The sequence below is a fragment of the Anopheles marshallii genome, chromosome 3 (genome assembly GCF_943734725.1).
Source record: "Anopheles marshallii chromosome 3, idAnoMarsDA_429_01, whole genome shotgun sequence".
NCBI classification, from domain to species: domain Eukaryota; kingdom Metazoa; phylum Arthropoda; class Insecta; order Diptera; family Culicidae; genus Anopheles; species Anopheles marshallii.
This window is the reverse complement of record NC_071327.1, coordinates 65,359,035-65,372,823: the sequence shown is the minus strand read 5'-3', so window position 1 is coordinate 65,372,823 and position 13,789 is coordinate 65,359,035. Positions and strand designations below refer to the sequence as shown.

The 13,789-nt window shown below is 46.5% G+C and overlaps 1 protein-coding gene across 1 annotated transcript in view; it reads right to left on the bottom strand.

Moving 5' to 3' along the window:
• The window catches only part of LOC128714069 (segmentation protein cap'n'collar), a 38,765-nt gene that overhangs the window by 6,509 nt on the left and 18,467 nt on the right, over positions 1-13,789 (bottom strand). The window contains exons 4-8 of the mRNA XM_053808946.1: positions 10,843-10,949; positions 10,330-10,767; positions 723-887; positions 400-624; positions 109-202 (exon numbers count right to left, since the gene is read on the bottom strand). Coding sequence (XP_053664921.1) covers positions 109-202; positions 400-624; positions 723-887; positions 10,330-10,767; positions 10,843-10,949 — 1,029 coding nt within the window. The remainder of the gene's footprint in view (positions 1-108; positions 203-399; positions 625-722; positions 888-10,329; positions 10,768-10,842; positions 10,950-13,789) is intronic.

The window sequence follows — 13,789 nt, the reverse complement described above, 5'->3', positions numbered from 1 at the left end:
CGACCTTCATTATGGCGCGACCGTGCGATACATTATGGGACGCACCGCATATATAATCACTCAATCGACCGATCTGTCCCGTTGGCAATCGCAACCTTCAACACTTACCTTCGTTGACGGCGATATCCATCAGCTGCAAATCGTCGTCGTTCAGAATGGAATTCAAAAAGCCATCGGTGTGATTCATTTCCGACGATGTGTTCTGGTAATGGGCAGGATGATAGAAAAGGACTCACGATTACTTATCGATCGAGACAGCCAATAATGATGATGGTGGATGGTGGTTATTATTGGCGATGATTGCGGGATGGTGTGAGTAATAGCTAATGCGACCATAACTACTGCCACCCCGGACCGGGCCAGGCATTCGGGGGGGCCTCTTCCCGTTCCCATACCTACCGAATAGTACATCATCTCGGGATCCATTTTGTACCCGGACGTGCCGGCATCCGTTTCGGACGTCGAGTTGGTAAGGTGCATGCTGGTGGCGACGGCCGAACCCAGGTTTGCACCGTAATGTGGCTGGACCGGTGAAATATCGGCCAGCGATGCATTCTGCAGGACAGCAGCGTGCGACGGATGGTGATATTGGCCATGCTGTGGACCCGCGATCGCACCGCTCGGCTAAAAGTAGAGGAAAAGGTAAAAAACGTTCAATACATTTCGCACATTTCGCGCGCGTCATTAGCGCCAGCGTTATCCGCAGGATGGACGCCCTTTACCTGGTACGATGGGTAGTGCGATGGGTAGTGCGCATGCGACGGATGGGACGGTGGCATATCGGCGACACCCATGCCCACTCCCATGCCGGGTGGAAAACTGAGCAGATTCGCCAGATCCTGCCAGCGCTGTTCCATCGAAACTGCTCGACTCAACGGTACGCGAGACTGTAAGAAAAGAAAGACGTAGACAAATGGTTAATTTGGCCAATTAGTGCATGTATTAGGGCTTAGAACTTTAGAACTTCAAGCAGTACGGACGGTACGGAAAACGTACAATCATACCTAAATACACGAAGTTGAAGCTTTGAAGCCTTGGTGCCACTGTACATTTGCACGGCATTGTTTTGGTTGGACGGCACCTAACCCTTATGTGATAGTCGAAACACAAAACGACAAGAAAGGAAGCTACGAACGGTCAAAGCGAAAAGGGATGCCACTATGCCGCGACACATAAACGACAAAGCGGGCTCCCACCGTACGTCCAATCTTCTCCGCCCCAATCGAACGGGTCAACATTAGAACAAATTAATTGTATATCATTTGCTCAACTAATTTTACGCTACCGCCAAGGTCACGTCACACATTCACAATGTCAAGCGACATCCATTGGTTTGGATGGTAGATCCTCCCCCGTGCACGGGGGGTGAGGTTGGCCAGCAGCGCACACACTATGGTTAGGCCAAATTCGAACAGGGAATCGAATTTGACGACCGCCACTTCATGTGCATCTCTTCCGCCACCCTGTTCCACCCAACTTGGGGGGGGGGGGGACCCTAAAGGGTTGCACTTTACTCCAGCGCATACGCCCCGTTTGCAGCGGCAAAAGGTTGATGATGTTGAGCGGGGTTGGGTTGGGAGCTTCACTTTATTATGGGGTAGTGAAAGAGCTGTACGATGCCGCCCGTGTACCTTCGGTGTACGCATGAATCGGAAGCGTTTAGCCGGACGGTTCCATCGCCGAGAGCCACACTGTTTATTTTTTTTTTGCTTCAATCTCCTCCTCTGTTGGGGGGTGTTTTGTTATTACTGCAATAGCAGCATTATAATTAGCCACTCATTAGCAAAGGGGAAGTGGTGTTGTCTATCGGTAGGAAGCCAATGTCTGCTAGAGCAAGTGCCCGTTTTCGTAACACAACACACGCAGTGCTGCAATCGAATTTTGCTTCGAACGAATTGATAACATGTTTGTTTAAGGAGCAGTTTACAATATCGATTCCACTGCCCGCCAGCACTAGTAGTTGCGTGCACTGGTCCACCTTCATTAGCGACTCATTTACTCCTGTGGCGGCAATTATTCTTCAACCGACGATTATTAGTAACACCGGGGAAGGCTTGTCTGTTCAAACTCGAAATATACTCCAACACAGCCATTTAAAGCTAATATGAGACACCCATTTTTCCTACGCCAGAAGTACGTCAAACTCGTCACTCATTAGGCTAAAAAAAGGGGGGGGGGTAAAAGCATCCTCCCTACGCGGCCCGCCGTATGGTTACAGCGCCAGTACAAGGCGAAGATTAGTTTGTAAAAAAACAAACAAATTGTCTGAAAATAATCTCCCATCGTGAGCCTTTTTTTTGGGCGCTTGCTTGTTGCGCACACAGTACTCCACTTTTTTGGCACTCACTCAGTGCGGAACACGATCCCCCCTCCCCCTGCCCCGTGTGGCGTATGCAGACAGAACCGCGCTGTGCGATGGGGGCACAGAGAAGGAAGTCTTCTGGTGGTGAAGAGTAGAGCAGAAAAAAGCAACAACAACAACAATTGCGATTGAAAGACAGGTCGCGTACAGACACAACACAAGCCCGGACACGACCGATGATGATGATCGTGCGATCGGTTTTTTGATTTTTGGTTACAGAATTTTTCGAAGCAAGAACAGCAAGCGAACACCACAACAACGACAGCAACGAAAAAAAAATCGCTCACTCGATCGCGTAGAGGATGCGGAAAGGTCAAGCCTTTTCGGACGGTGGTTTACTACGGCAAAATTCACGCATCGAACGCGTTATAAAAAAAAAACCCATCCCGAATGGGATTTATAATCGGCTCGAAGGTGAAATAAGGCAGTGTTATTGTATTACTTCATGCAAAAGATTGTAAATTTGCCGAAGGAAATCTAAGCGAGTTAAAAGAACCCGAGCAGTTACCACCATTTGCAGCGATCAAATACCTTCGTCCACGTGCTGGATCCATTAGCATTCTCGCAGTGCAAGATGAAAGAGGAGATAACAGCTCGAAATCGGCGTGTGCAGCAATGTTTGCCCACCCTGGGACCGGGAACAACTGCCGGGGGAAAGCGAAAACAATTCTAACCGTTTTGTACTACAACAACACTGTGTTAACAGAACACAAGACGAAATTCAACTAAACAGCCACTGCCAAACTCTCGGCAACACGGCAACAAGCGGCACACACGTTGTCATGCCACTCGGCCTCTCTCTCTCTCTCTCTTTCTTCCCTCGTAGATCGTAGAGTTCTTGCGTACGCGATCGCATGGTGGTGTGTGTTGGCTGGCCTTTTTTTTCTGTTCCGTTCCGTTCTTCATTTGTTTGTTGCGCACCCAGAAGCCACAACCGGTGCTCAGTTCCATTTGCGTGGTGATGCTGTACCGGACCGGGCAGGATCGTACCAACGCGGAATGGTTTGCATATCAACTGTGCTATCTCCCTTTTATGCGTCCCATCCCTGTCTGACAGTCGACAGTTCTGCCCGCACCACATTGGATGGACGGCCCGTTCGTCGCTTGCCGCTGCGCGCAAGTCTTCCGTACGAATGTACGGCGTGGACGTACACGCGAGAGATAACCGTGTGCTGTACGCACATGATGGTCCACTCGATCGTGAACTTGACGTGTCTCGTCGATCCGCGGTTGTGCGTTTTGTTGTTTTTTTTTTAACCCCCATTTGAGTTGGCGTTGATTTGTAATTGTGTTTCAGTTTTTTCTTCTCTTTTTGTTTTACTGTTTTTTTTTTTGTTTGGGGAGGAAGGGAGAGCCGGCCACATTATCGGCTGGGGTAATGGTTAATGTTTTGTTGCAAAGATCGATATGTGGATCTTTTTTTTATCTCTCTCTCCAAAACAAAGAACAGAAGAAGATGCAAACAAAACACGAAAAAAAAACCACCACAAATACACTCACAGTAACGCACTTGATCGTGCTAAAAACATACTGAAATCAATTTGTTTTGTTTGTTTAACTGTTTGTACCTCCTTGTCGCGGATGTGTGTGTGCGTGCCAATTTCGGTCACGTTCCTGATGAACTTTGTGGCGCACATGGCGTTTAACGTCACATCACTCAATACATCCCCGTCGTGTGTCAAGGGGGTGGTGTTGTCTCGTCGATAGGACGAAGTTATAAAAATAAAATTGATCACCGTATAATTGCGTCTCAAAAAGCGTTTTTTCCTGCAGTATTAAACAAGCTACGGGAAAAGGGGACGAATGACGGAAAGCATGCAACAAAAAATAGAAACAATGAAAGAAGTTCTTCATAAGGTGTAAACTGTATGCTTTAATGTACCCCCTTCGCAATAGTCTTTGCAATATCTATCGTAACAACAATCACATCATGTTGCGAAATACGTTCAACAACTCCGCAGACACGAAACAAAATCCCAATCAACAACCATTGACCAGGAATTTTTGGGTTTTAAAACTTATTCTGCTTGAAAAGGAATCGTTTCTTAACCATTCTTCACTTAAACCACTCTCATCAAAGATCGAACAAGTGGTTCTCGTCGTCGATGGGACGCAAGGATAACCGGCTTAAGTGGCATAACCACCGGGTTCGAGCACCGGATAAAACCGAGCGAAAAAAATAAAATAAATAAATAACCAAGTGCACTCAAGTACTTGTGAAATAGCTTGCCCATCGCCTCCGCTTCCAGCACATAATTTCACCCCAAATTGTCCAAAAGCACCCGAGGATGGTGAGGGGCAGAGGGAGGGCGAAATACAAGACCTCATGATCAGGAACATCTCGTGTCCCAACCCAACAACCCAGCCAGTGCCCTTAAGCCCGAACCGGTGAGGTTCCTTTCGACAGCGAGGGGATAAAACAACACTTGCCCGAAAGGACATTCTCGCACTGACGTCCTTCTTTCTCTTGCTGGACACGATCCGCAAAAAAACAGGCATACCGAGAACACTGCTGCGTAGAAATAACAGCACAGCAGACGTTTGCGCTGCCCAAACGGCGAGGAAAAGCTTGAAAGTTTACTTTAAAAACAACAACACTTGTTGTGCGCGTCTGGGCAAAGGGGTTTAACACGGGGTTTTTCGCGCTGGCCGGCAAACCCAAGTGCGGCTTCTGGCTTCGTCCGGAATCGAGTCTCCATCTTTCTTGAGGAAGGATGCGCACGGATCGCCGCAGACTCGGCCGCACTTGGGAGCGAGCGAGATAGATTTGTCTGGGGTTTGGTAATTTTTGTTTTTATTTTTCTCCTGTGTTATTATTGCTCTCACGGCCGATCGTATCTCGCCCTGCGTTCGGTGGTTCCCGTATAATGTAGGGCATATCCCCGGGTTGGAAGTCACCCGGTGGAAAAACAAAACAACCAAGTAACAATAATACACACCCAGCCACAGCGCTTACTTTGCCCCCCGAACGGCGAACGATCGATCCGGATCGATCCTTTTGCGTACCACAGAACCCCGCGCAAAGCGTGTACTTGTTGCGCCTTCATTTTCAAAACCGCCTCGTTCTCGCTTTTGCCGGTGCGTCTTCTTCCCGTTTTCCTTCCTACATTCTTGACCAGTGGCCGGTGTGATCTCCTTTCTCGGCTCTCATTGGCCCTTTTCAGGTTGCGATGGTTAAGGGGCACCCTTGCGGGCTGTACCCACTTCTCGCTGCTCTTCTCGCAAGGCACCCTCTTACTTAATGCGTTTTTGAAAATCAATCGAAATCATCTCTATTTCGTTTTATTTTGTTATTCTTTTTGCCTTCGCGCCCACTTCGCCCAGTGCTGATGGTTGTGGTGGCCGTGCTATTATTAATGCTATTCTTCCGTACGCCCGTTCCGTTGTGTCCGCGCCCGTTCTAGGCCTCTCGACAGGTTAGTGTGCGCGCGAGCAAGCACCCGGGATGCGCGGACCGCCGGCATTCCGTAATCACAGGGAGGAGGGAAAAAAAAGAACGAGCGCAGAGTTTTCAGAATTCTCAAGCGAACGAACAATCCATCCCGCGCACAGACACTGGACGCTTCAAAAGCGCACGAAACAACCATAATTATGGTGACGGAAGCGTACAGCGAGAGCCCGTGTTGCCTATTGCCTGCCAACGGGGACGATGTGCGCGGCAGTTACTTTAAAAAAAAAACTTATCCTCCTTAAAATTCTTTTCCCTAAAAGTAAGAAAAGAAAAGAAAAACAAATCAACCTTCTTACGAGCAGCAAACGCCCTTTTGTTCGAGTGGTGGACCAACGGTTGCAACATCAGGCGGGGGTTGTGGCAGACGCTCGGCGGGCAAGTTGTTGCACTTTGCAGATGGTGCCACAGAATAAGAGAGAGAAAGAAAAAACGGCCTAAAACACGACAAAAGACTGCAGATAATGAACGCAAATTACTATTGCACCGGTTTTAGCACGGTATTGTGGGCTCTTCCTTTGTACTGTTTCCAGTCTGCAATGAAATGGTGGAATAACGAATCCACCATTTTATAAATTTAATGTCGACAGCAAGTGGTCAAAGTGGATTTATTTCGGAGTTTTTGTCAAGCTGAACTCCAATGTGTTGATTCCTCTCAATTTTCTGGATCTTCTTCAACATTTCATGTGATTCTGTACAGAGTTTTCTTGTCTGACTCATGCGCCATGCCCAAAAGCTTTTCAAGTGTATCGGAATAGGTTCCAGATATTGAGGACGATTCCAAATGTACCTCGACATATTCCAGCTCAACTTCAACAGGATGAAAGTATGCCATTTGAATGCGGAACCCCTGTAAATTACAATTACAACCACTGATCAGATCTTTAGCATGCGGCAGATTTTGGAGAAAATGGCGGAGCAGCAACCGTATATGACAGGATAGCCATGATAAAACTGGATGACGCAATGCGCAATGGAATCCTGGCCAAACTTACCAGACTAGTACGAATGCCAATGACCAACGTTACGTGCCAGGAGATCGTAGATGACAAACTCTCAGGGCCAGTCAAAGTACCAGTCGCGACGAACAAAGCTGGAACTATATAGAGCCTATATAGTTCCAGTACTCGCATACGCCTCTGAGACATGGACTTTGTCTAAAACTGACGAAACCCTCTTAGACGCGTGCGAGAGGAAGATGCTCAGAAGCATTGTTGGCCCCGTATGTGTGGAAGGACAATGGAAGAACCAGTACAATGACGAGCTCTATGAGCTGTACGGCGAACCTACTGTCGTACAGAGGATTAAATTCGTCAGGCTCCGGTGGGCTGGGCACGTAATGAGAATGACACCGAACGACCCATCCCTTTTAGTCCTTTTAGGTCATCCACATAGACAGAGGAGGCGAAATAGGCCTAAATTGAGATGGAGTGATGGCGTTTATGCGTCCGCCGGAAAGGCCCGGACAATGGATTGGCAGACAAGGGCGCTCGACTATGAGCGATTCACGGGAATCCTGCAGCAGGCCAAGACCGAGAAGCGGTTGTAGCTCCTGATAAGTAAGTAAATCACATTCTGGAATCATTTCGATCTAGACTTTAAAAAAACGGATGTACTTCTTATCGGTGAGAGATTGTGAGTCTCGATGAGTCCTGATAAACAGTTTCCAAGATGTTTTCCAAGTTATTTGCGGTCAAACATTACAAATAATATTGCTCCATGATGAGGTTTTGATGCTAAAACATTGCATCTCCGTTGCAAACAATGCTTGATAGTTGAAACTTTTCCTCTACAATGACTCCTCTATAATATTCTATGGTCTCAGAACGGTCTGACTGCAGTCCTGTGCACTTGAAAATCAAGCTAAACAGCTTCATTTCCTGACACTCATCTACAGCAGTAACTGTACTACTGTCTGTATGATAAATAAACAGTTAGAAAACATAAAACAAAAGCTACAAAAGATGGCAAACGTCCTCCTAATGACAACTTTCTTATCCACACACACACACACCGGCAAGAGGCAAGTCAGCGCCTATCATCGCTCCAGTTTACCATCTCGCTTGTGCAGCAAGCAATAAACCAATCCTCCAACCACAAAACCGGTAGCAAGTGGCAATAATTCATCCAATTGTGCTCCTTTTTCCCACCTTTTGCCTTAAGAACGGGGCCCCTTTTTCACACACCGAGTGATAATCGAATGATGCATGGTTCTTCCACACTGTGGCGGTTGAAAATACCCAGCCCCCTAGGTTTTCCGTTTATTGTTTTATTGTCTGTCCCATTCTGTGCACATGTCACCGCGCATATGTAGGATCGCCACCATCACACACTTGTGCGACCCCGGGAGGAAACAGGTACACACCAGTGGTTCCGGTTCGAGCGTTCGTGCAGTTTCCCGGGAAGCTGACATCGATTAAATCTTACCCGGCTGACTGAAAGGTCCATCTTCTGCGCGGTCCATCCATTACCACCGCGTTTTCCCCCCGAGCCGTCCAAACGACCCCGAAACCGAGGGAAACGGGACCGCAACACAACCGCAACACAAGTGCAACAATCGTCCGTGCAACTTGTTGGCCCTCCTGCGATTCCATTCTCAGCAGCACTTTCAAACCCCGTTCCGTTCACTCCATCCCCGGGACTCCACTTGTCGTCCCTACGGCGACGACCGGCAGAGAAAGAAGCATTAAACACGTTATGCACACAATACACGAAAACGGGCATCAGTAGCCCCGGCACCCAGAGTGCTTTCGTTCGGTGAGAGCTCTCTCTCTCTCTCTACACAGCCGCCTCACCCCGGGATGTCTTTGGGACCGCAACAACAGGAGATAGCATTTGCGGATAACATCCCTTTTTTTCGGTTTGGTTCCTTCGTTTTCCGTGTGTCCCACCGACCGACCGGTTGCTTTTTCTCCGAGCATCCGCACACCGCAGAAGGTGTGCGTAGGAGTGCACCGGCAGAACAGCAGTGCACTGTTCCGACTGGATGCGCTGGGTTGGCTTTTAGTGGCAATTTAATGATTAATTGTAAACACGTCAAGGCACATCATTTTTTTTATGCATAAAAGGATTACACTGCCGACGCTGGACGAGTGGAGTTTTGCGTTGCGGTTGCAATCCCGAAGAAAGCACGCAGCGGGTGAATGCATCGAAGGACCTGTCGAGGACCCCGGGTTGCGGTGTGTTTAAAACGAGATAATTTATTACCTTTCTCTCCTCGGGGACAATATCCACCCACCTTCCGAAGCCGTGCGCTCGGAGATGCTTCGAACAGCGAACAAATCCCCAATCGATCATCGACACACTCTCTTGGCGGTACGATCACTAATCGATCGTAAGGAGGATGTGGAAGAAAGGTGGAAAACAGAAAGGAACCGACCATCAAAATGTTGGCGGTGATCGGGGGTTTTTTTTTTTATCGGTAGCGACACAATGACTGCATACAAAAAAACGATCAATAACACAACGCTAAATATGCGTTGATGGGCACCAGAAAGGCATGTTTTGTCTTCTTAGGCGGCCAGGATGCGCTAGATGCGGGTATCTTCTGCTGCACGCGGGCACGGTAAAACATGGTGTTTAGTGATAATTTTTTATCGCACATCGTGGCTGTCAATATTGGGCAGACAAATCGTTCGGAACACATTCCAAGGAAGGCAGAACCGTACGGTTCGCTGAGATGGTCTATAAATGCCCGAGCGAGGTAAGGAACGATCAATGGGCATATCTAACATTTTGACAAGCTTTTAATGGGATCGTTGTCAAAGTGTGATGACAAATTGTTATTCTATTAATGATTCCGTGTCTGTGTGTTCCTAATCTGATTGTAAATAAGAAACAAAACTACAACTTTAAAAGAAACAGCTAAGAACAGAACGTGTCGTATTGTTAACTAAAATATAAGAATTAAATTATGAGCTATGAATCAATTCTAATGTAAATTATGGCAATTTTTACACCCAAAACGGTCTATTTCAACATCAGTACAGGCAGTCCCCGAGATACGCTATCATAGCGGACCGCTATAAGTCAAATGCGGGAGTAAAATCGTTTTTACTTTAAAGTTACGTAATTAGCTTCCTTCTCTGTACTTAATTTATTCTGCAAATTAAGCCGTTTTTTTGAAAGAATACAGTACAATGAACAAATGTTTTTTTTTATATGACAAAGGAAGGTATTTTCGACAATTTTTCCCTTTTTTGCTTAGATTTCTGCGCATCTCCGAATCCGCGTATAAAAGAAACTGCGTATCTCCAGGACTGCCTGTACATAAATGTTTAACTTTGAAACATAATTCTAACTTTCATAACCAAATATAAAACAATTTTACGATGTACCTCAATGTCCTCAAGATTTCAAAATACCTTGAGCAATTGAGGCACAAGTTGCCAAAATCTTTTTCAACATTGGTTGATCGTGTGTTGGCGCCTAGTATGTCGCCCAGCGACCATCCCCGATTGGGCTTTTTGCACACGAAACACACGAATTCGCAAACGGATGCGCCGCCTCCCCTACCTACCTGATGATGATGGTGATGGTGGTGATGGTGGTGATGGTAACCCGATCCCCCCGTCGTTGTTTGCCGGAAGCTGCTCATAGCGCCATGGCCGTAGCCTTGTGTGTTCTGGCGCGTGTGCTGAAAGTGGGACGACGTTTGTATCATCATGTCGCAAAGCAGATCCTCTAGATCATCGGTCACCGGTGCGACTTCGTCAAGACCTTCGTCGGACGTTGCCGTGTCCGCGACCGTTTCGTTGACCGTGCCGAGGTTCTCGCCGGTATCGTCACAATTGCTGTGCTCGGCAGCGTTCGTCGAACCGGCAGCGCCACCTAGACAAATCTCGTCCACCGACACCTGCTGCAGTTCCCGCTCGATGCGCTGCACCTCCTGCTCGTCGTGATTCTCGCCGCTCACGTTTTCGCTGTCGTCCAACTTGACTTCGTCGATTGTGTCCACCTGCGGAACGGGCGATTGTTATTGTGGATTCGACTGTCCAAGTGTGAGTTCTTGCGCCACAGCGCGCTTGCTTACCACTGTTTCGCCGAGGTCCGGTAGCGTTAAGCCTTCCTCCAGAAACAAGTCTGCCAGCGGTGGTGGCAGACTGTTATCAATGTCCGAACTGTTCAAAACGTACTCGCCTAGATTGCAAGAATGGGATGGGGGAAAGAAACGTTAATATACAACCAGCCGTTACAGACGTACAGAGGTTAAACATTTACCCTACAATGCTCAGCCTACGCTTGCCCTTAATTGCCATTAATTGATGTAAAGAAGCACTTAGACTTACGGGTTTAAAGGTGCTTTTAGTGAACGTACACAAATTAACATATTTTCAGCATGACAACATGAATTACAATGCAAACAGTATGTATCAGCAACCCAAACAACTAAAAATTTTATAAAACAACTTATAAGATGAAAAACGATCAAGTAAATAAACTGATAATGTAGATGGACCGATCCGAATTCGATTGTTTTATAGCATCTTTTTTATAGCTAACATTAATATCAGCAATGTCAGCAACAGTAATCAGCTAAAGATGCTAAGATCGAGGTCGGAATGCCAATGAGAAATAAGTTTTATTTACTTAAGTTTTTACTTAAACATTTAAACTCCAGTCAAGAAATTACAATCCGTTTCAATAGAATTTGTTCGATAAAACATGAAGAGCCTGGGTGGACGATGTGCGTTTGATTAGAAAAAGATTGAAATTGTTCCTTTTTCCATCACGATTCTATGAGCGTCTTTCCATCAACTTTAATTTTGTACGCCTGGCAAACGTGTGCAATCCCCCCCCCTAAAATAACACTCTGTGTGTGTGTGTGTTTCATTTCGTAGCAGTGATCATCAACCGAGCGAGGACGTGCGCGCCGTAACGCATTTGATGGTGGAAATGTTTACCGCGACGGCCACGACGACGCACTATAAGAAACACTTCAATCAAGAGAGAAGGAAACTGGAAGGCGAAGCCATCAAAACTTCAACCATCAAGGCAGATTTGGTGGCCCAACCGTGTAGAATGGGGGGGGGGGAGATGGGAAGTGCCCCCTTTTGGTAGGGAGGAGTCAACCCGCCGTAAGGGGAATCTAGCCGCCACGCGGGAATGCTATTAATTTCTTTCCTTATTGATTTTATCCATGAGATATCGGTTGATTATTAGTTAACTTGTGGACGAAATATGTAATACACTTTTTTCCATCCTCTTGATGGAGGGGTGGAAAAGGGGAAGCGGTACGGTGACGAGGAGGAAGTGTTGGCCATTCCGGCACGTCGACACCCGACCGCGAGTCGAGAAGGGTTTGGTGACGATGCTTGAGGTTGAGAAAAATATGAAGACGAGCGAGAGAGAGAGAGAGATGGAAAGAGCGATAGAATGGAGGAGACATAGGAAAAGAAGACCGTCGCATGATCTCGATTTGTTCGAACGATTTGTCGAACCCGATCGTCGATCGATTGGAACCGCCAGGCATGTGAAAATTATTGCCCGGGAGGATGAGTCGGGATCGGGGCGGTGGACGATCGTCGCCGTAGATCGTCCAAGATTCGACATTTCTGTCGGCATTTCGTCTTTCAACTTCCAGCGTGTTGGCCCGTGGTCGTCTTCGGGCGTGTAACGCTCCTCTTGTTGCTGCTGCTCTCGTTTTTCATTCCCTTCTGACAAACCTTCTTCGCAAAGCAATCAACACAGGCAACAGCTGCGATGGAGACGCCGGGAATGTGATGGACGCTAGGCGATGGTGACCACCCCACTCAAGGTAAGGAATTTCCCCACCACCCCCACCCGCCCCTTGCGCATGTGTGCATGTTTTGTTAGAGGTCCCAATTTGTTACGCTTTTCCGCCACCCTGGCAGAAAAGCGAAACGAAACATCATCTCTTTCCCTCTCGCCCTTGTGGTTGACCCTGCGGTGATAGTGAATAGCTTTTGGAGGTTTGGATTGAAGTAAAACTAACATACGCACAAACACCGGATGAGTCAGCTGCATTTGTGCGGGTGTTTGTTAGACATTTCTTGCGAACGTTTACTGTCGCAAAGTTATCGGAACAATGCAACGGAATTGCTGATGGTTTTAAGCATTCGAGTGTTCCCCCCCCACTGTTCGTCCTTGACCAAACCGTCTGGCGGTACATTCCGGCGGCAGGTGGGAAGTGACCGCTAGTACAATATGGGTTTTATGTTTTTACAAAATGTTAAAAAAAACCTACATAAAGTGATAAAATAAAACAACTAAAGCATGTCAGACACTACCATAAAAGTTTATCGAGCTATAATTTTTACTATTACAGAGTAATTGATTAATATTTTTGGAGTACGGCTTTCATTATCTAGGCGCCAAATTGAGATGCAATCATTAAATCCAAGCTTAGATCTTGAGTATTTAGTTCAGTAGTCAATTCTATTTAGTATATATCACACTGACGCAATTCCTCAAATCTACTTAAAACATTTGTTTTGGATTTGTTGAAGAGTAGCCATGAAAGTTAAATGTTTGCCGGTGGTCCGGTCAAATTTAGAGTTTCATCGCGTCCTTTTGTGACCGACTGCGAGCTCTTGCATACATCAGGTTGCAGGCGTTTTTCTCGTAGTGCAACTGTTCGTGTTGACTGCGAAGTTTGCAATCACTTCAAATCAAAGACGTCCAGTAGCTCAAATGGGTGTTTATAGCTAAACTTTGAACTGAAGAAATTAATGCCCATAACTTGTTACCAAAATTAAATGTTTATGCTCCAGAAGGAATAATAAGACAGGCATTTTTTAGCTCCCCCTCCGAGTAAGCGATTATGAAGTCATAACGAATCATTGCTAATAATGGTGCATAATTTTAATGAGTTCTACAAAAACACTTTGAATTCAGCTTTTCAGTGCAACATTTCAAAGCTGAACTACTGCTCTTTTACGCTAGGATTAGTTCCATAATATGCCATAATATTACATAAAATAGATTAATAGAGTCTTAGTACATCATATATTCATTTG